General features: G+C 35.6%; 1 protein-coding gene across 1 annotated transcript in view; it reads right to left on the bottom strand.

Moving 5' to 3' along the window:
- Window positions 1-6,583: 6,583 nt before the first annotated feature.
- LOC139152143 (heparan sulfate glucosamine 3-O-sulfotransferase 6-like) overlaps window positions 6,584-24,159 on the bottom strand; it is a 31,118-nt gene continuing 13,542 nt past the window's right edge. The window contains exon 2 of the mRNA XM_070725244.1: window positions 6,584-8,644. Coding sequence (XP_070581345.1) covers window positions 8,008-8,644 — 637 coding nt within the window. The 3' untranslated portion in view covers window positions 6,584-8,007. The remainder of the gene's footprint in view (window positions 8,645-24,159) is intronic.

Raw genomic sequence — 24,159 nt, 5'->3', positions numbered from 1 at the left:
CGTCCGTTACTGGCCGGGACTGACAAGCCTTTGCCTTACCTGATCAGTAAAATTCTTGTTGCACATCTGTATGGGAAACATATGGAGAGAAAAAATAGCAAACACTAGAGATATCATCTGTATTATCACTCAACGGACGTTCTAGCAGGGAGAGTTGTATCTGTGTAACAGGCGTGATGTTTTTTGGGTAGTTGCTATAAGTATAGTTTATGCTACGTTCCGACGTTCTCTTCCGTAGCCTAATCACGGAAGAGAACGTCGAAACGGAGCATAAACTACACTTATAGAAACTACCCAGAAAACAGCACGCCTGTATCTGTGTATGTACATCCAAGATCAGAGTGTGTGAAATTGATCAATTTACATGGAACAGAACATCCCCTCACAACGATCGATACAAATTTCCATTTCATACAAAGTGAGATGTTCTATAGCTATTAGAACAATAAGACAGCAATATTGACAGATATAGACAGAAAGGTAGAAATACACAGACTTGTGTGAACTTATGTATGGAAGCATTGTCATTTAATTAGCTGATCGTAGACTGTTTTCACATTACATAAACAAAGAAATTAATAATCATGTTCATTTTGTCTTGTTGTACAAGAAAATATAACCTTCTTTTGGTTGGAAATTGTTATTGTTACAAAGCGCGATGTAAAATTATAAGGACATCAAATGTACGCGATGTTAATACATCATAGATCATCTTTATATCCGATCCAAAGTGTCAATGTTATCAACTTGAACACTAAGGGCTCTTGTGTTTCCGTATCCTTTCTTTGTATCAACATTTGGTGCTTTAAATCTTTCCTAGTTTACGGAAACCTAGAGTCGGTGTACGTCGGTAAGGTTAGCATAGATTAACTGCGTTATGTAAACCGTAACCCTATTTATCTGTATTGCTCACGGTACCTCATCATGGTGGAAGACTGTGATTTGTCTTATCAAAGTTTGCATGTATCAGGATTTTATTGCGCAAACCATAGACCCTAAAAATCCGTTTTTAGGGTCTATGCAGTCTATGCACAAACTTGCGGGGACGAGGTGTAACAAACAACTGAGTACACACTATCAAACTGTCCCGATATATTACTAGATTTCTCGAGAAAACATCTGCTGGTTCAAATCCGTCAGTTACGAAGTACGTCCTACAGCAAAAAACAGGATGGTTGGACAGTCTCATATACATTACGTTTACGTTTTTGTACGTCTCACACAAGTTTGTAGATACATTGTAGATAAAAAGACCGACTCATTTGAGTGAAATACTAATCATGTAACTCTCCACTCCACTGTTTATCTTTGTGTGTCTAGACAGATTGGCATCAGTACATATACATTGTATTATGGTTTGTTTAGCCAGAGTGCAGTCCTAATTAACTTCGGTCTCTACTATCAACTCGATAACTAATTTAGCTATTCCCTTGTGTGTTCTATCCAAACACTCAAATGAGTCAGTTCTTTTTATCTAAAATGTTATCTACAAAACTTGTGTGCCACATACAAAAAAGTAAACGTAACGTATATGAGACTGTTCAAACATCCTGTTTTTTGCTGTATCACACTCAAGAACGCATGTGTTAACAGGCTTTATCGCTTGCCAACGCATGGCAGCGTACCGTAATGTGAGCAAAATCTTGTTTGCAAGTTAAACGAATTTTGCAGTTTTCAAAATTCCAACTTCCAAATGAGATTTGCCTTGTGTTGCTGTAATTTATTAACCTAACTTTACGTCTGATTTAATTCGATATACAAATCATTATATCATGCTACATGGTGGTCATACAGGTTTTCATTTAGACAGAAAATAATTTTAATTTATATAGACGAGAACTTCATACATTGAAAAGGTTTCCGCATAAAAATTTCATTCACATGTATGTTATTATGTTTGTTTATTTTACTTGAAAAGCCCATTTGTTCTTACATACATACAATACCCTCTACAGTTATTGCACATTTACTAGTAGTTTCATGATTCACATGAAGTTGATGATATTTCACAAAGGAGCGTTCAAGAGTTAATTTGGCTGTTGACAAGTCGAAGGTTGCGGGCATATGATATACCGGTGTCAGGGTGGGGCTAAAGTTTTCAGCATTGGCACTCGCAATAATACAACAACTCTTTGAAGGGTGCACGGTCAGTGGCCTATGAAAATATTTACTCACTGCTCAACCGTGTTCACGTCGACGGTATCAAATGTAACTTTCATCTCAAATCTTATTTTCGTTTCCTTCGCCCGGCATGCCGGACTAATGAATAATGTTTTGTGTGGAAGGGACAAAGAAAGTAGCAAGAAGAAGAAATACTTAACAGTTACGAAAGCCAGCGTATTGGATCAGTCTAGAACCAATACAGTGTACCATGCATGGTCTGGCCGTGCTTGCAAGAGTTGCGAACCCACTTAGAGGCTGAAAAAAAGACAACTGTAGATTCTGCACTGTCAATGATGGCCTGAAAAAAAGACAACGGTAGATTCTGCACTGTCAATGATGGCCTGAAAAAAAAGACAACTATAGATTCTGCACTGTCAATGATGGCCTGAAAAAAAAGACAACTATAGATTCTGCACTGCCAATGACGGCCTGAAAAAAGACAACTAGATTCTGCACTGCCAATGACGGCATGAAAAGAAGACAACTAGATTCTGCACTGCCAATGACGGCATGAAAAGAAGACAACTAGATTCTGCACTGCCAATGACGACATGAAAAAAAGACAACCATATTCTGCACTGCCACTGAAGGCCTGGAAAAATGGACAGCCAGATTCTGCCAATGACGAACCTGTCATTTATCATTCCTGTTTCATGTCGATGATACTCTTCATTTCACACTTTGATGATATGCAGAGTTCTTCAATGAAATTCAGCGAATTTGTAAGTTTTGTACACTGACTTCGAGAGATTGCATGGGGCGGTGCTTTTGCGTGTAAACATACTGTTCTATGATATTTGGGACAAATTAACATTTAGTGGGAGTGGAAATTGTTAGAAGCAGCCTTCCCGCTACGATTTAAAAAAAATCCTCTCCTGCCAGCCTGGAAAAAATGTCCAATCTGTTCGAAGGAACCTCCTTTTGTGTACAGGTTTGTTGACTGGGTTCGGTAGCGTTTTGGTTTTAGGACTTGTTACACCCACAGGTGCCTGGAGTTGGTAGTGTAGTATACATACAAGGGGCCTCTTCTCTCTATGTATACTACACTGGCAACTCCAGGCTCCTGTGGTTACACCCGGGCATATCTTTTGAGACGATGACAAACTACTGCAGTAGGCCAAGGTACATCATAAACAGTCTTTGAGATTGTCTTTACTCTACCCTTCACTTTGTCTAGACTTAAACCACCATCTACATTTCTTTGAACCGATCATAACAACACACAGTTTACTAAGTTTCTTAAATTTACTGTCGACTGCCGAGTTTCTTCAGAATCGGGTCATCATTGTTTTGTTTAATCCGCTTTCGAAAGCAAGATTTATATCAGGGCTCTTTCTTCGTAAGGTTTGGTGGATGAAAAGTGGTGGTTAACTGAACAGTAGACACTTCAAACTGATTTGATGACAGATCTATTAGACTTAACGACAGAGATGTAACTGTTTTATCTGGAAACACTCAATGTCCAAGTGTCTACGCCATCGCTTGTAGATAAGAGTCGGCGTCCTTACTGTGCTACAGAGTACACTTAGGTCATGTAATTTGATACAGAAGGGGACGTAAGATCATGCCTTGTTTTGATAACTTTTCACATAAATAGCTGCTTTCATAATGACTGAAAACTACTTGACAAGTGGGATCATTAGCTTTGCCTATACTGCCAAGATAAACAGAGTTATCCAAACTCCTCACTCAGGGTGGCATGTCCTTAAAGTGCTGCAATCAATGTTTGTACATGTTTCCCAGGCCGATAGGCAGTTTCCTTTACTTGAACCTATGTTATTTTATGGATCAGCCGAGTCATGCTTTGGTAATTTGGTTGACACTTGACACAAAATCAATTATATGTATTATTCTTTAATAGCAAACTTGTTAATGGTAATTAAGTGAAATTAACACTAAATGGGATCGGAAAGTGCAAGTTTTGGGCAACAATGTTACTTTCCTTCGACTATGTAATTATTTGATCCACACTGGTAAATGTAACAAGGTCAACTTCAGTTAGCTATTAGCATGTGTAATGATATTTAAATCATAATCATCCTGATTACATATCACGCAAAATGACCCTCTGATGATATTAAAATACAGTCACCTAGTTATGCTAAATTTTTCTGATTTGAAACTTGCTACACTATGCTTCACAACTGTGACTTTATAAAACATTCTATATTATTAAATTTATTCATATCATTGGTTTTTTGGTTGTTGTTGTTACGATAGTAATATGAATAAATTCTTTATAGTGTGAATAAAAATTTTACGCGGTTTTATCTTTTGAAAATTACTTTTAATGAGGGTTCATGGGATTATTCTGAGCATTTGTGGTTTTTTATACATTATACAATACTGACATATCTCATTGTATGCTATCAGCTCTGTGTGACAAACACCTTTACAAAGTTTCATGAAATTTAGTGGTTGGTCTAGCTTTTTCAAAAAATACTGCAATTATACGGTGTCGCTCAAATTTGATCAGAATTGATACATACCAGTATGGGTACCAAAGATCAACAATAAATGTTGTTTCTATCTGTTCAGTGCAGGAAAATTCTACGTTGATGTTATAACAATGATTTCTGAACAGTACAACCAGAAAAACAACAAGCAATATTTAAACCAGAAAAACAAGAATGACAAAAGTAATTAAAGTCTGAAACTTTAGGTACTGGAGGTCAACTTTAGCAACATGCATAGCAGAAAGGCAGCTAGCCCCTCTTGGTTTGAGCATAGGCGGTCTTCCCCCCTCTACTGTCTATGGTTTGAGCAGGTCTGTTAATATGTAACAGTTCATAAACAATGACAGGAAATGACTCACGGTCAGTGGAGTTTGCCTGTTTCAAGTCACTGGCATGCCATCACTCCTGCACATTTGCAGGATTTCCCTTTTTCTTACCTCATTTGCACATTTTTGACACTGACGTGTTCATTTGAACAAATTCACATCTCAACCCCCGCATCTACCTGTACACCAAATACTGAGATTGTAGCTTTGGTGGTATGGGAGCCTTTGTGTGTGACGGACATACATCCGCACATACATACCCACATACATACAGACATACAGACGCCACTGACTCATCATATAAGCTCTTTTTGGTATGTATATACAAAACCAAATATGAGCTAAAAAAGCATTGTCAATAACATAGTCCCCTCTTTTACAGTAAAATGGCCATCACATGACCATATTTGATTGGATCGTAAAAACAAACTGACGTGCATATGAATGACATAAGGAATAATCCCTGTACCAAGTTTGAATGAAATTGCTCCAGGCATCTCTGAGATATCTGCGTGAACGGACGGACAGACGGACGGACATGACCAATCTTATAAGTCCCCACAGACAACTAAAAATTCAAAGATTTGCCCATGCCAAGTTTGACTTAATGATTATCACAAATTTCAGAAAGTTGCCCAAAACGACAGTCATTCCAAACCCTCCGGAGAATAATCCTTGAAGTATTTTGTGATAAAGGTCGTATGACACACTGTTACCTATTTATTTCTAATTCCAAGATGGCTGACGTGACAACTTCATCACCTGAACTGAATTATTTCTCTTGTCAGCCTGCAGTTTTCTTGTAGTAGATACCTCAAATAATCTAAATGCTATGTATCACAATGGTTTACAGGTATGAGATGACAGATAGCTGATTGGCTAGGCTGATATAATTTGTTTGGAAGCATAGGGCAGCATTGTGGTGCATACAAGACGGATGTGAATTTGGTTGGTTGCAATTTGCTAAAGGTTGTATTGAGTAGATGCAGAGAGACCTGACTGCAGAGTTGGGACTGATTTCATCGGCTAATAGACTCTCATTGTGAGGAGTTGAAATTTTTAGTTTCATCTGGTATTAAAAGTTTCACTTGTTCTATTGATGATTGTCATGACCAACTCTATAATTTCTAAATTTCCAGACATATGCCTAACACGGATTGACAATTTAATTGAAACTGTAAAGAAAAAATTTTCAGTGTGATGTTATTATTATTTCCATATTAGTTTATACACTTAATATATCTAGGGCAGCAGAAGGCAATGTAGTTATAGTCCAGTACCTGTCAGTATGGCTGAACAATATCAGTATTTCTCTGCAGATTTACTGATCACCAGTAATTTGGCTGTATTACAGTACAGAACATAGGAATCTAGATCTATGATTGCAGTGGACATAGTTTATAGAAATACAGCAATATTGTCTGCTGCTTTGCTAAAGCTGCTGGTACACATATGATCAAAGTTAATATCAAAGCCACTATAAGAACAAAACCAACCAAACATTATGGTTGTTCAAGTTGAAAATGAAGACCATGACAGTTCAGTTGTACATATGACTTTTTGCTTTCTGCAAGCATGCACACCCCTTCTTCCTGAATATTACAAACTAACATTTATGATGCTACAAACTCAGTCAAATTTCTAATCTTTCCCCAAATTTTCAAGTTTATTTTCAACAAACAGATTAGACCTTTATATATTTTACAAATCAAGATCAACTTTTTAAACATACTTATACAAGGGAAAATTAACACAATCTCAAAATGTTTGTGTCTTAGCCAGGAATCAACTTCTTTACAATTACATCGATGCTACACTTTGGATTCCCTTGATTTCCTTGTCACCAAATTCTCTGACTTCAAAAAAAGGCTTGTCTTACTGAACCAACAGTAATTATAAAAAAAGTGAAATTCTACAAAATGTCCAGTTTTCTAACATAAATAGGTTTCAATAAGCTTGGAAGACTTGTCAGTGTCTCATGCCTTTGCCAATTTCCTAAGAGTAAACTTCCTTCTGCAAAAGATAAATATTTTTCTACAGTGTTACAGATAATATAAATAGACATCAAATACCCGTATATAAAAGTTGAATACATTCTGACACTGAGAGAATGTACAAACTGTATTCCTTTGGAATAAATCTTTGAAAACGGTTTCACTAGGAAATAACTCAAATGTGCAGTTGCACAATTGACACCTTTCTTGTTGAATTTATGTACATGTACTAAGGTTCTAGGCACCTAGAACACATTTGGCAGTATAGTGATGTTTCATATTTTCTTCATTTGATAAGTTGACTAGCCACCAGGCCAGGTCCTGTTAAACTCACAGAAGGACGTTGCAGTTCACTTTAAAGATTTCCTGAGTCATTTGATAGAGAGCATTATAATCAATTTGGGATAGGATAAGCATGTAGAATTCCTAGTGATATCTTGCCATGGGGAGCTCATTAGACCTGATACAGACATCCATACACTGACTGAACTGTTGGGAAAGACAGTTTGCATTGTGTCCATCTGTTGAGGTATTTATCCTTCCATGACACCATCTGTTAACAACTCTTGTCTTTACTTGCTGAATCAACCATTTGCAAATTTCACACAAAAATCTACTTGTTAATTCATACTGACAATCTATGTCTTTTGTCACATAATAAGTTGTCTCTTTCTGCTATCTATAGCATAAATGTACTGAATTGTCTGTCATCAGCACTGCTGAAATCCAAACACCTTTTACAACTCAAACCTGTAAACTGTATATGGTATGACTGTGGTTATTAACTCATCCATGTGTTATAGGTACAGCAGTGACGTGATCAATTACAATGAAACATTTCAGTGACTAGAACATCACAAATAACTTGGACCAAGGAAAGTCAACAAGCTGTCAACACTTCACAGTCCAATAAGCCATCTACAGGGTCATGTTGTCAGAGCTTACACCTACGTATGTACGTCTACTTCCCAGGTAGAAGTGTTCATGATTGATCAGAAATCCCCTCTACTGTCTCTTGTCCATGGCAGGAGTAACTGATCTTTCACAGACTAGTGATCCACTACATTATCATCTATTCATCTGATAGGTGTGATCCTCCCAACGGAAATTTATTCCAGTCATTTGGTAAAATTTGGCATTGAATGGTCGATAGAAGTCTTTTAGTCGCTTGATAATATTAATATCTACAGTTGGATGTGGTCTACCTTTTGTCTTGCCAAGACAGTGTTGGTTGTTAGTATCCTCCAATTTCTTCAAGCAGGGAAATCCCTTTGTATGATTGAAATAGAAGTTCTTTTCAGAAATGATAGGTTTCAAGCCAAGGAAGTTCTGCACTCGTAACATCTCAGCAGCAGGATTCCTTATAAGCTCTTCTCCATTCACAAAGAGAAAGGATGACAATGGAAAATACTGACGCCACTTTTCAAAATGTTTTGCATAAATTCCAATATGTATTGCACCCCAGGCAGTGTCTACAACACTGGAGTTGCCAACAAACACCAGTTCTTCAAAGGGTTTGGTTTTGCGTTTACTAACTGTCTGTGTGTAGTCTGAGATGGCTCTAGTCACTGGTTCTCGCACCACTACCAGCAGTTTTACATCTTTGGACATATTGTAAATCCTTCTAGGAACTTCTGGGGTTATAAAATAACTGGGTGACTTTTCCATGGTAATCTGTCCTTCTGATGTTAGTGGCATCTGTTCTCTGTCAAAGATATAACAAAATAATGCATTAGGAGACTTTCAAAATTTCAGGTAATACATGCATATTCATGTTCAGCAATCATGCTATTTAATATGGCTGAAAATTATCTGTTAACCCTATACTTGCGAGACAGTATCACTTCCTCATCAGCCAACTCGGTGAAAAGCGGTATTAAGCCAAAACCATACGTATTTCTACAAATTTGGCTTGGTCTGTTCCAACAGCTTTAGTCCATGAAAATCATGTTTAAAGTTTCTGTGATTTCAGGGGCCTTCAAATGTTCAATTTTTTATTGAAAATGCACCGTATGGGACATATTGTGCTTCACTAGTTTTAATGAACTTGAACTGCTGGTGAAATGGAAACTTGGCAGGAAAAGGGTTAATTATCTGGCCATGTCCTTGTCCATTCATATGTTCATTATCACATGTTTTCCATTAAGAATAAGTTTTGGCAAACTCCTGAGAAATTTATACAAGATTTACGTGTCTCTTGTGATTGTACCATTAAAATGTGTTTATTTGTGTTTCAAATTTAATAATTTTGTGAATATCTTTACAATGTCAAATAAAACTAGGTACCATTGAATGACTTTGATTGTCAAAATAATTCATTGAGTGTGATTGACATTGGCAAGGCATTACGAAATAATGCCATGACAACAGGAAGATGTATTTTCAAAAAATATAAAACCGAAAGAAGTTTTACAATAAGTCATCGTTGGTGGAGTAGTCCCTGACGGATCAAATGTTTTTGCTTCTGTGGTGTCCCTGCGGTTTCACAACATCCAGAAGGACAGTAAATTTGCAGACATAACGTAAATGGAATTACAGACAACTTTCCACAGATGCATGGAATTCACATGTACATTTGCACATTTATAGCCGTGGAAAGGTCTGGCTTGAAATTTTAACAAAGATAGAGTTAACCAGAAGTGAAAATGTACATAATTCAATGAGACCTTCAAAGTGCATTACAATATCAGTATACATAACCCAACCATCATATATAATGCTGTTAAGATCATAAATATTTTAATTTCTTAAATTTGCGGCTTACTTTACTGATAATTAAAATAAGCAATTACCCATAATTCCTTCAGGTCTCCTAATATTTTTAATCTGAAATACTGGAGATACGAGACTTTCTATTGAGAATATCTCAATGCTTCTAATGAATAATTCATCTTCCATTCATTGGAAATTACCACTTTGTTCATTTTTTACAAATTACCAACTACTACAGAGAAAAAATTACCTCTATACAGTATAGAAAGACAGTGATAATTGTCTGAATGAAATGCATGGATGTATTTTAGAATCTAGTTTCTCACGAGATGCTCCTTTATCAGCTTATAAAAAATTATGGACCCAGATTTTGTTCATGTATCTACTACTTGTACATTTATAGAAAAGAATTGGCCTACAATTGTGGCATTGACCTTGAAGTTGATAGATAGGTTAGAAACGGTCAGAGATTGCAATGTAATTGTGTGTCTGGATGTAGTTTCTGTCTTCTGTATGGCTTAAACCTTGATCCTAATGTCTTGAAGTCAATTTGTCACTCAAAGTCAAGTTGTGTCTTCTTGTAAAAGTCAAGTTATGTCTTCTTGTAATCTCTCTTGAAAAATCTTGTTTATTGAGCACTCTGCATACAGTGTTTGTAAGGACACTAATGTCTAAATGTCTATCTACGTATGTATCTTAATTATGCTTGAAGTTGAATCCTTGTTATATTCATGTAGTCCTCTGTACAGTAACAACACTGGCAGTATACTGTGGGAGAACAAGCTAGCTGAAGATATTTCTGTTTAAAGTTCAACCCTACAATGAGATATGTCAGCATTGAAGTTGTTTGAACACACATCTTCTTGTTCTAGCAGTGCCCTCATATGTTCATTGCAAGTAGGTGAGTAGCTTCACACAATCTGATGGCAGACACCAGCAGAAATATATTTTTGAGATTGAGTGTCAGAATCGCTAGATGATTTGTTTGGTTCTGCCTGCCCTAGCAAAACTTGTCATCTGGGTCAGCAGTAATTTGATAAGGATTCGATTCATTAAATTAAAATGGTAAATTTTTATCATCCTTCTGTTATTGAAAAATATCTATAAAGAATTGTTTTGAGTTTAGGATCATATCAATGTAATTTGTAAGGCATTCATTTCAAATTCTACAAAGCAATATTTTTCTTTACTTTTTCTTCATAACGTGTAAGCTCTTTGCGTTGAAATTCTGCCACGTTTCACATTAATTTTCTGTGGCATGACAGAATGTCACCACTTGAACTCTAGGCCATCAATCAACATATACACACGGTCTACATTCCCAATGCAGAGAGTACAGATCTTACATTGCCTCAGTCCTTCCGAAAACTTCATCAGTTCACCTCAAGATGGAGACATGTAAATGACTATGAGTTGCGCGTGATTTGACAAAATTCTGCTTGGTGCATATACACATGTACTTTACTGAGAAGTAGAATTTATAAATACTACCGTATTGATAATCACCGTCAGTTTTTGTAGGTCAATAAACTCTTACTACTGAGCAAAATATGATTAAAAGATGGTTGCTGTCATGCCAATGAAAATATGAGAATCCATTGTACATATTTACTGAAATCGGACAAAAACCTGATTTTAATCCACATTTACTCAGATTAAATTAAAGTTAAATTAAATTAAATTTGGTATAATCAATAGGACTACACAAAAAGCAGGTTGATGAGAATTCCTCTAGGCAATCATTATATTCTAAGTTTTGCTTAGAAATGGTGTATCATAATATTATGGTCACTTTAATACAAAATATAAGGCTTTACATCAGAGCACATTGTTGGCATTGGTTATGTACACGCACTGGACAATCCTTATGATGCATGATGTACTTGGATATAAACACTATTATTTTGTGAATTACCTTATACATGTAGCCCCTACATCATTGAATTGTGTGTGGCTTATCATAACTAGAGTCTCCATTTTCTTTTGTTCATGTTGTCATATACAGAAAGATGTACAATTGAGAAGCAATAGATGCCTTTATCTATATTGCTGCACTGTGGAAAATGAAATCTTCCCTGCTTGATCAAAATGATGCCATTTGCATTCAATTTACACATTTTACAGACAGTGTGTACAGAGAGGATGTTTTCTTTGTAACTTGGGCAGTGTAAAATGAGACACTGTGTTTCACAGTGCCATTAACTTGGTCCTAATGGAGGCATCAACAGCAGATATAGCTACAAGGCATTGGTATAATAGAGCTAGAGAGTGCATTGATGAAACACAATAGACAAACAGAGACCATGAAATTTGTGTTAAAGCAATAGTCACCAAGGACAAGGCAGAAAGCTTACTACATAATGAACACTCACACAATGTTCTTTTTCAATGGCTGAGGCTAGAAATCTGGCGGTACAAGTATGTAACAGCTTGAACAACAACATATATGTACCACATTATAACTGCATACTATACAACAAAGTACCTGGGCCAGCAACCACTCATTCATTTTACTTTGAATGACAAAATTCATGGCTGCTATCAATAATAGGGAACAAACAAAGTACTGCACCTATCAGATCCGTACTTGTTACTCTTACTTGCATTGAAATGCAGCCATGGAAATCTTAAGACCTACTCAGAGTTAACAATGACCCAAATCTTTTTCCTCATATCCACAGGACTGTGTCTTATCCAAACAACGTTACCATACCAGATACAGATAGATCAAAAAAAGAAATGATTGAATGTTCTTGTGTTGGGTGTAAATCCTACATGCAGACAGTGAAAAAGCCTGAGTTCACACACAATCCACAACTGTGTTGCATGGAATTCAAAACAATTGCTTTTTACACGAAGACTGTAGAAAATTTCACAGCAATTTCCATTAACAATCACTTTAATATATTACTCTCTTGTCCCCAGTACACAATAATATTTGGTCTGAATGGTTGTACTATCGACCTCTGTTAGTTCAGTGCTTACTCAGTTACCGATTGCAATCTCATGCCATCATCCCTCAAGTTTATTTTTGTTGTTACATTTCCAGTAATCAAACACTGGTGTGCTTGTTTATTTGGTTTGCCACAATTCTAACAGAATTGTTTGAATAGTATTTGTCATACAGTTCACAGGATGGTCAAATTCTTAGCTTTTCACATTCTTTGATATTTGTTCAGAATTTTTATGTTTGAGGCAAATTGCCTTCTCAGTGAGTTTCAGCAATGCATATACAAGATTTAGGAATGTACAGTAATGTATACTTCTACAAAAAAATACTTGTTATGTTGATCAGCACATCACAAATTCTGAAGTAACTGTACTAGTAGAGAAACCATTCCATCTTTCTTGGCTATTTCAAGGGTTTCAAAAGTATAACGGTTGCCTACACTGGTTAATGGAATCTGTACAATTGTATATTACAAGTGCACGTTGGGGATATATATTTGGACTCTCAAACTTTTACAATACAATTTTGGTCTATCACTTGCTAGGGCTCATGTTCAATACTCACTGACTAGATCAAGTTTTCATGACTTATTTTTGTGACAATTGAAAATCCCCTAAATGGAGTTAGCACAGGATGGCAACCATTTTGAGTTTCAAGTATCAGTAAACTTGATATCAGTATTCATTTCTCTCTAGTACCAAATTTTGCACGGTGACCCCTGATTTTTATTCTTGATTTTGAATGGGGATAATTCAAACTTTCATTGAGGAAAGTTTGGGCAAAAAAGTTTGTCTTACATGTAATTTCAAGGTGCAAAAGTCAAATTTTAAAAACAAAACATTTTTGTACTCAGGCTTGTGACAAGGTAGTCGAGACCTTGTCACAATATACACGTCAAAGGTAATGGTACAAGGAGAAGTCAAAGGTAGCGAGCGATGAAATACACTATGTTGACCTGTACTGAATAAAAGTCCATTGATATACGACATGTAATGATCTGTGCAAATCTGTTGTGTTTACTGCAGACAGTGAACAAGAAATCAACCATACATGTACTGTATTTTGTGAACAACTTGCAACCCAGTAATAATATATGTATAACAACATCAATGGGCAAATTCTGGCAAAAGATGTTCTATATTATTTATTTCTGGTAACTTTAAAACGAACCAACATAATGCATCAGACATGTAATATGCACATATTGGCCTTGAAATGGCCAGCTACATATTTTATTGCAGATACATGTAATGGCGGGGATTCAGAAATACAGAAAACTTTAAGATAACTTGCACTCTCTGCATACACAACTAACTTCAAAAGATGGGATAAGGAGACTTATAGTAGTCATGGTGAATTCCATTTGTGCCAGTGATTGACAGGGCAGACCAATCAGAAATGCAGAGACTGAAAAATTTATGAAAGTCTGATGATCACAAATGACAATCAACTGGTCAAAACATAAAAGAACATCTATTTTTGTAAATTTTGACAAGTTTGTTGACTCCCTCTGCTCTTGAGGTTTAACCCTTCATAATTATAAGAATTTGATGAAAGTACATTACTAATGTCCTAAAATTATTTGAATGAAAAAGTTCTAACTGCATGAATGTCCAACTGCATTGTACTTAGGTACATAAATTCTTTTATTTATGTCAAATGCAAGATTTTTGGAAAGGTTTTATTTCTTAATGACAATACTGGGGGGGGGGGGGTATGTTTCATTGGTTTGCAATTCTCAGTGACCAGCATTTTGTATCTCTTTGTTTCCAGTGTACAATAACAGAGCACTCAAGAGCTCTACTTACAACACCATGTTTGTACAAACACTTCTCCTGGACACTACCTAAGTGTAATTCTCAATAAACAAATCTCAACACCACTTAAAGAAAGCTATATGGGTAATGGTTTTTTTATTGTCCTGTCACTGCAATGAAACTCTGAAATCACATCAGCCAAAATTTCCATGACTCATACTTGGTTGTGACATAATCTGTGATGAATTGCAAGATCACATGATACCATGCTGTTGTTATTTGGCCAAAGTACAGTGTACACTCACAACCAATGAAAGCAAGCATATTACACTTGAAAGACTACACTACTACCATGGTTATGGAATTATATCATTGATTGGTCTACAGTTTGAACTGCAAATGCAAAATACTATGATTATGACAATATAATTGTAAGCATGAAAAGTTCATGACTGATTACTGTAAATATTTTTTTGGTTACATCGAAGTAGATACTGAATATCATGCAGGGCCAGTAATAGTGTCATTTTCATGAAAACATGACAGTGTTAGAAAATATCTGCAGGAGTTGAACAACTGTGGACGAAATTTACCAGCAAACATAATGATACACATATGTTACCAGTATGTAAGAAGCTTTAAAAATATTCAAGCTAGGGCCATTAGAAATGCAAAAACTTTTGTTCAACCTTGAAACTTACAAAGTACTAAAAACTACCAGAATACACTAAAGGAACAAAAGCTGTATGACTTTGGTAATATTTCAATTTCTATAATTCTGAGAAAAGAATCTCATTTTTCCTCCATTGAAATACTAAGTAGACACCTTGCAAACACGATGGCAATGTTGTTGTTGACAAACAGAGTTCTGGACTAGAATTCATTAACTCTCATTATCAATGTAAACAATAGTCAGTGAGTGTGTAATTTCATCTATCTCTTTCCTGAGAACAAATAGTAAAATACTAGGGATACAGAGTTTCTAATTTTTGTTGAAAACTCACAGCTGAAAACGGAAAGAAAATTATGCAGAACATGTTTCAACATTGTGAATATAGTGCCATCTTCAGTGATATAACCATAGAGGATCTGTTCTGTCAAAGAGACTGTGGTAGAGTTTTGATTGTAAATTTTTGTATGCGGTATTTTATCTATGAATAGAATAGACTGAAACAACCGTGTTTGATAATAATAATACTTGCAGTTGACAACATGCACTAACATGATTATGGCTACTATATATACAGTAAGGAATGTAACATGTACATATTAAAAGTTCAAGGTTCACACAGACATTTGGGCAATGTGGGCTGAATTCAAAACTCTTTTGACATGGATGATCATTTTGTTACTTTCATATCTCAGAGGTTGTGATGTAAATTACAGTGGCTTAGACTAGGAAAACATGACAATTTTGTTATGGTAACATGACCTAACAGGTCATCTGCTTTTTAACTTCGAAACTGCTGTCCTGTAGACAAGAAGGACAATGTCTGACCACCTGTTTCTGTGTTTCAAACTCTGCCGGATGCCTTGTCATTCCACATACCTTAATATCACAGATAGAACAAAGAAACTTGTGTTCTAGAATTCAAAATGCACACACTGTATAACTTAGGCAATTAATTTTAAGCAAGGTTAAACTGATCACTGTTATTAGGAATGTATGGCTCTTTAATTGTAATGGAAAGAAGAATATAATTCTTTCAATAATATATAAAATTGCAATTTCTTTCTTCAAACTTATGACAGTTAAAACCCAATAAATAGCAAACTAGCACGCATTTTATTTTTCTCATCAATTCTTAATGAGTTGTTTTTCACTTGACTGTGTTTTCAGAAAGATTAATGTGATACTGTATCCTTCAAGGTCAAAAGGCTATGTAACCTTTGACACGGCACTAAGCTAAATGCCAGACCAATCAGAAATAATTTATGTCACAATGGCCACAGCAAATCAAAGTTGGGACTAAAATTGCTGACACTCCCAGTAAACAAATCATTCTCTACCAGGTTTAGGCACAGCTAAGTTGTTATTGTACAACCAACCGGGTGCAAAGTACAGCTGTTGAAACCTATTACCATGAGATTATGTCTTTTCTATTGGCACATTTTAGTATATTAACTGTTTGTTGACACAGGTTGTAGTGATAACCTATGACTTCATACTGATAAGATGCAATCAATGGTAAATGTATTCTGGCTAGTCAATCTATATTTGCTTGGGTTAAAAGGAATGTGACAAATATGTTATTTACAAATGAAAATCTGCTATGTGTTCGCAGTAGTGAATTCAAGAGTGTAATTGCACTATTGCTATTTTATCTTTCAGATTATTGGTAACATGTACATTACAATAGACTGCGCAAAATGATTCTAAATTTTCACGCAGAGTCTCAATATAATACATGTAGGCCTACAATTTCTGTAGCAATGTATATATAGCCAGTTTGGTCTTCTACTCAATTGTACATTATGCACTTGAAGTTTACACAGTAGTTGCATGGTTAAAATTGGATGAGTTGCCCTGAATAATTGTACATACCTACTTGTATGTTGAATGGTGTTAAGATGGAAGAGTTGTATGGTGGTTATATTGTGTCTGAAATGTTTTCAACAATTCTTTGGGCGCAGAGAACTAGAAAGATAGAACTTAGCACAAAAAAGACATACAGCATGGTTTTATTAGATCGCATGAAGGCTTCCAATATTTTATGTTGACAAGTTAACTACACTGTAGTATTAAAAGATGAAATAGCTACATGTAGATATCTGGGTATATGCATGGGACAGAGCTGAGTAATGAGAATTAAGACTTTTTGAAATGGAAAATGCTGAACAGTTTAGTGATCGACCATATACAGTTAAACTACACAATATGGTACATGGTAGTAAATAACATTGCCTCTGTGATGATATTCTTACAGTATAGTTTCCTTGTATCAGAACAAACTGAGACAAATTCTATTGCACCTCATTGGCTTTTATCTTTCAATATGCAAATTCAAGCATACACTATTTCTCCATTGTAATAATGCATCATTTCATGTGTTTAGGATAGGTACATGTACGAGGGTAGAATTTGGTTGAACACTGGTGAGCAAAGGGCTCTTTGCAAATTATGTCAGTGTTCTCTCAGTAATATGTAACTTATGCATGCAAGAACAACAAAAATTCAACTTTATAGGCAACTGCCAAGGTAACAATGAACACTACAAAGACATATAATGATAATGGCTTAGACTACAAACAGCCATGCATGCAACTGAATGATAAAATTTGTCGGCATTTTATGCAGCAATGTTCAACGTCATATGCATGCAGCCACATTTAGAACCAAACCTGTGACCACAAACAGCGTTATTGAAAATACACTCACTCAGCACAACAGATTTTGTATCATTTCACTGAAAGCATAAGCCAAATTTTTGGAAAGCTACAGAAGGCAATCCAAATTATTTAGCGACTTATTTTCAAGCTTTATTGGTCTAAATTTGCTGAATTATAATACCAAGTGAATGGAAAGTGAGACCAATATTGCCAAGTAAAATACTACAACGGATACATTTTTATAGAAAGCGTACAGTGTAATGTTGAGACATAAAACGCTTGCTTATTATGTACAGAACTACAGAAAGAAAAGAAAATTAGGGTTAGGGATTCATGGAACCTTAAAGATACTGGTTCATATATTTTATGTACTTTTTCTTACCCTGTATGCACTAACTTGCAAACACTTCTATTCAAAATGTACAATTATATCATACTAGTATATTGATGGCGCAAATACAGCAATCTGATCGTTCGAGACGCAAAAAGAACTGTGGTATATTGGCGATATACCAGTCGGCTGGCATACGCACAAGATCTCAGCTTGAGCAAAAATTTGTTTTTGACATTCAATGCCAGAATTTCAATATACTGGTATGATATAATAGCAATAATTCACACCCAGTGACGGTATACAACTCGATTTTGACAAGTTCACTTCACATACGCACTTGCTATCACTCGTGCACAATATGTCATGAACTGGTCAAAATCTTGTGGTATACTGTCGCTTGTTGTGCTTTATTGCTTAAGTATCTCATAGCTGTTTGCAGTTGTTTTACTAAATATAGTTGCATATGTATGACATCAGACTGCTGCTTGAAATGTGGACAAACTTAACGTCAATGTTGCATGCTTGGCTGTTGTAGTCTCAGCCATTATGTCTTGTAGCATTCATTGTAACATTTAAATTTAGCAGTCACCCTATTACGTTGTATTTTTGTTGAATTTTCGTGGTCTCGCATGCATAATTTCTAAATAGGAAATCTAACTTTGCTAACAAATGTCTATTATTGCACATTAAAGAGAAATCTGATGTCATTTATGAACAGCCCTATTTCCCAGAAGAATAGATGAATCTTCAAATTTGCACAATAAGCCACGCATCGGTATATTTTGTGAAAAATAATACCAATGTTTTAACAGCTTTAGATCTTTTCCTTTGTCCACAAATGTGCTTTAACCTGACAAGAAGTAAAACCAGTAGACAGAGGTCACTCTATTGCAACAGATAAAATTTCTGTCAGTTATAAGCCTGGTTACTTCACCCTGGCAAGTTAATTGTGTCTAACTGGATAGTTACCAAAAATTGAGGGGAATAAGTGAACATAAAATTTTACATCTGAATCTAAAAGTCACTCTCTAAGATTTGTTTAATATTTATAAAAGAGATGTGGTTTTAAACTGAATTTCAAGGGGGAAATGATTAAAGTTAATGAAAAAAGGGAAACGAAAATCAATTCAACTGTGACACTTGATGACATGGAAAACATTTTAATGTGCATGTACATACGCCTGGTGATAAAAAAATGTTTGAATTATAGATGAACACCAACATACAGTAAAATCTGTAGTAAAATGTTCTTTGGATCTGATGATGATGTGCTTCCCGATAACATAACGTCATCTTTTCAAGTATTTTACTACAAATTAACACTTTTAGAATTTTGTGTCAAACCCTAGAGTTACAAACAGTGAAGTCAAACCAAATTATTTAGATAAGAATTTGGTGTCATGGTCAAGTGACCATCATATGTTAATTTTGATACAAGCGACCTAGCGGCCGATATAGCTCCGCTGTGTTTATGTAGAGAATAACTATTTTTGACACATGTTGATGAAGAAGGTGGAAATCTTTGATAGCTCAATGCAGTGGCCAGAAAAAAGTGGCTAAAAGCTGCGAAAAACACAACTGAAGATTTCATCATACTTTGAATATATCACATCAGATCATCCCCCAAGAACATGTCAACCAAAGCTATCGGATGAGTAGTTTTTTGAGAATAAAATTTTCTGACCAAAAATGGCAACAATTGCCCCAAAAATAAAAATCGCAGATTTCATCATAATTTCAAAAGATCAAATTAAGTTCATCTATAGAAACCTGTATACCAAATTTCAAAGCTGTTAGACCAGTACTTTTTGAGAAACACATTTTTTGACCAAAAAATGGAAAAAATTGCCCCAAAAATACAAAATTGCAGATTTCATCATAATTTCAATAAATAAAATTTAGTTCATCTACAGAAACCTGTATACCAAATTTCAAAGCTATCGGATGAGTAGTTTTGGAAATACACATTTTTTGACCAAAAATGGCAAATATTGCCCAAAAAATATAAAATTACAGATTTAATCAGAAATTCAATATATATTACTTAGCTCATCTGCAGAAACCTTTACACCAATTTTCAAAGCTATCAGACCAGTACTTTTTGAGAAACACATTTTTTGACCAAAAATTGCAAAAATCGCCCCAAAATTACAAAATTGCAATTTCATCATAATTTCAATAAATATCATTAAGGTGATCTGTAGGAACCTGTATACCAAATTTCAAAGCTATCAGATGAGTAGTTTGAAATACACATTTTTTGACCAAAAATGGCAAAAATTGCCCCAAAAATACAAAATTAGAGATCTCATCAGAAATTCAATATATATAACTTAGTTCATATGTAGAAACCTGTATACCAAATTTCAAAGCTATCAGATGAGTAGTTTTGGAAATACACATTTTTTGACCAAAAATGGCAAAAATTGCCCAAAAAATACAAAATTAGAGATCTCATCAGAAATTCAATATATATTACTTAGTTCATCAATACAAACCTGTACACCAAATTTCAAAACTATCAGTTGAGTACTTTATGAGAAATACATTTTTGACCAAAAATGGCAAAAATTGCCTTAAAAATGCAAATTTGCATATTTCTGCACAATTTGAACAAATCTGAAATAAATCATCCCTAGGGACATATGTACCAAATATCAAAGCTATCTGACTTGTAGTTTTGAAGAAGAAGATTTTTAAAGATTTTTTTACCAAAAATGACAAAATTGCCTTAAAATACAAATATGCAAATTTCACCACAATTTGGACAAATCTGACTGAAGTCACCCTAAGTAAACTGCGTATCAAATTTCAAAGCAATCGGACAAGCGGTTTCAGAGAAGAAGATTTTTTTACCAAAAACACCAAAAAATGCCCCAAAAATACAAATATGCAAATTTCACCACGATTTGAACAAACTTAAGTGAGGTCACCCCAAGTGAACTGCATATAAAATTTCAAAGCAATTGGACTTGCGGTTTCAGAGGAGAAGGCAATTGTTGACGGACGACGACGGACGACGGACGACGGACGACGACGACGACGGACGACGACGGACGACGACGGAAAATCAACCTATTTGATAAGCTCCGCGTCGCTGACAGCGGAGCTAAAAAAGATAGGTTTGGATATGGTATGCTCTGTATTTTTAACTGATGGTGTACTTCAGTGTTACAAAATATGACGACGTAGGTATTTACTTAACACAGAACATCATTAACACTATACAATTCTACTTTTCAATGGGGTTATTTATGTAAGTCAATATTTAAATGTCATCAGGTTGTATAAATGATTATACCGCTAATCAACATCTGTTTGTTGCAGAACTTTAAGGATTCCCTCAAGGACTGAAATGCAAGTATGGTGCTTGTAGACTATCTGCCGAGGGTAGCGGTTGGGGGTGGTGGGGTTTCCGGTTTTGGTCCTAGAAGAGGTGATGCTGGGGGATCCAAGTTTTGGTACTGGATCACAAGGTGGTATATAGAACTATTACCATGGCTTCATAAGTGAAAATGGTTCTACTCTGGAATAAAACAGAGTGTGTTTTCCACAGGCAGCAGTACGCCCAAGAGATCACATGATGGTGGTACAAACAAACAAACTAGTACAAATGCGTATGGCAATATTTCTATGTGCATTTGTGCATGTGGTTTTGTTTGTACCATGATCAATTCAAATTCCGGGTTTGACCTATTTGGAGATTGAATTTAGTAAATAATATATTCCATAGAACCAAGACCTGCAAGATGTCTAGCTTAACAATGCTGATGTATTTCTCTTCATGTGCCACGTATGTTATATATTTACCTCATATCACAGAACACCAGCATACATGATGTGTAACTCTGCATGAGTCTTTATCTGACTTCTATGATATATATCTTGTTCACATTAGCAACCCAACTGAAATTTGGGCCGACGCAAAATAATTGTCCTTTTGGGATTAAATTTGGTCCCAGGGCATGAGATTTAAAAAATGCTGGTGAGCTGAAAATCACTCTCCTAAAATTATCTGCGGGAGTGTTACGAGAGTGATAAAACTACTCCCCTGAAATGCATAGGGAGAGTGAAGCAAATAAAAAGAATTATGAAATCGTTAATTGTGTCTTGTTCATTCTAATTGAGAATATCTATTTTTACTTTTTTTTCTTATTTTTTGTTTTTGTTATATTTGTTTGTTACAGGAACTTAATGTAAGTATTATTATAGTAAGAACCAGTATCGGCAATACAGTCCTGATCACATGGACAAGTCACAAAATACAGACAACTTGATGTGCTATGATATACCGGTAACACTATCGATGTAGCACTCTGTAATTACATTATTTATAACCACCTCTTAGCTAATTACAATCTACGATGATCATTTTCTGTTGACAAAATAATTTTTTCTTTTTATCGCTTCAGAAGTTTTACATACTTCACAATTTTCTCTTGTTGCACTCCTCTCAGAACGTCTACTTTTGAAGTTCGATATCGCGATGCTCTTTTGTTTGCAAGGCTGGTTTTCGCCCGAGTGCTCATGGGATTAACAATGGCGGCGCGGATACGAACGCTTCCCTCGCATAGAGACAGAAAAGTAGACTTTGCCTAAGTTTATAAGCGCGGCTGAGCACATCGTGTACCTAGGCGAGGTGGGTGTGCTCGAAAACGAAGATCAGTGCAAGTTTTGGATTCAAAATCGGCTGTTTTCGGCGGAGAAACTGCGCGCCGTATTTCCGAGGAGGTTTTCATAGTACGCATATAATATGAGCGGCGATCATGCATCAACGTCTTCAACTATTTCTCCAAACTGCATATTCAATTCTTGTCGAAATCTCTGTGCTCCTAATTCATCGAGAATACGGTTCTTCCTAATTATGAAGTCAGCTAAACGCTTTTCAAGAAAATAAGTACGAACAAATGAGGGAGGATGGCAAAATTCGTGTTGAATGAATTGCCTGTATGATCTATGGGAGCGCCCGCTCCGGACAGATGCCAGGCTTACGTTCAATATACAGCAAAAAACAGGATGGTTGGACAGTATCATATACATTACGTTTACTTTTTTTGTAAGTGGCACACAAGTTTTGTAGATAACATTGTAGATAAGAAGAACCGACTCATTTGAGTGTCTGGATAGAACACACAAGGGAATTGCTAAATTACAGCAAAAAACAGGATGGATGAACAGCCTCATATACATTACGTTTACTTTTTTGTACGTCCCACACAAGTTCTGTAGATAACATTGTAGATAAAAAAACCGACTCATTTGAGTGTTTGGATACGGAGGTGCCGAAATACTTATCATGTTGATGATATCTAAACAGCTTGCTGTCGGTCTATGTCAACACTCTAGGTAGACGAAACATGATACAATGAATGCAGACAGATGCTGATTAGAATTTTTTGCGAGACACATGGATAAACAGGGAGACTCTGAGAGGAATGAATGAAGCAGCGATTACCTCATGTCAGACAGAAATGTCTTTTGAATACTGGTTTTTATTCTGCCATATGCAAGTTTTAATAAAACGACTTTTAATGAAGGGCATGCATTTTCTAAGAAGTAAAACTTGACAGACGTCTAAGTGACACTCCACTCCACTGTTTATCCTTGTGTGTCTATAAAAACAGATTGGCATCAGTAAGTCTTATGGTTAGCCAGAGTGATGTCCTAATTAACTTCGGTCTTTACTATCAACACGACAAGTAATTTAGCACTCCCTTGTGTGGTCTGTCCAGACACTTAAAGTGAGTCGGTTCTTTTTATCTACAATGTTATCTACAAAAACTTGTATGTTACGTACAATAAAGTAAACGTAATGTATATGAGACTGTTCATCCATCCTGTTTTTTGCTGTACTAAGCTACTGCAGTGAACTGCAATAAAACTGCTCACACTAATTAGTTTCAGCTGTAGCCAGCTGGCAAAGTAGACAACATTGTATGTCCCAAGCAGACAGTTTGTTGGGGAAGTTGAAATAAACAAGATTTGTACATGGACCAGTGCATGGTAATGTTACATTGTACACAGGGTGCAATTGTAACTTATTTAAGCTTACAAACCCCAGACAGAGCTAGTTTTGCCTTTGGACAAGCAGAATTTTTTGTCTGTATCAAGTAACCTCGGTCAACTCTAAAGTGGCC

This window comes from Ptychodera flava, chromosome 15 (genome assembly GCF_041260155.1).
Source record: "Ptychodera flava strain L36383 chromosome 15, AS_Pfla_20210202, whole genome shotgun sequence".
NCBI classification, from domain to species: Eukaryota; Metazoa; Hemichordata; class Enteropneusta; family Ptychoderidae; genus Ptychodera; species Ptychodera flava.
This window is presented reverse-complemented; position numbering and strand designations above follow the sequence as displayed.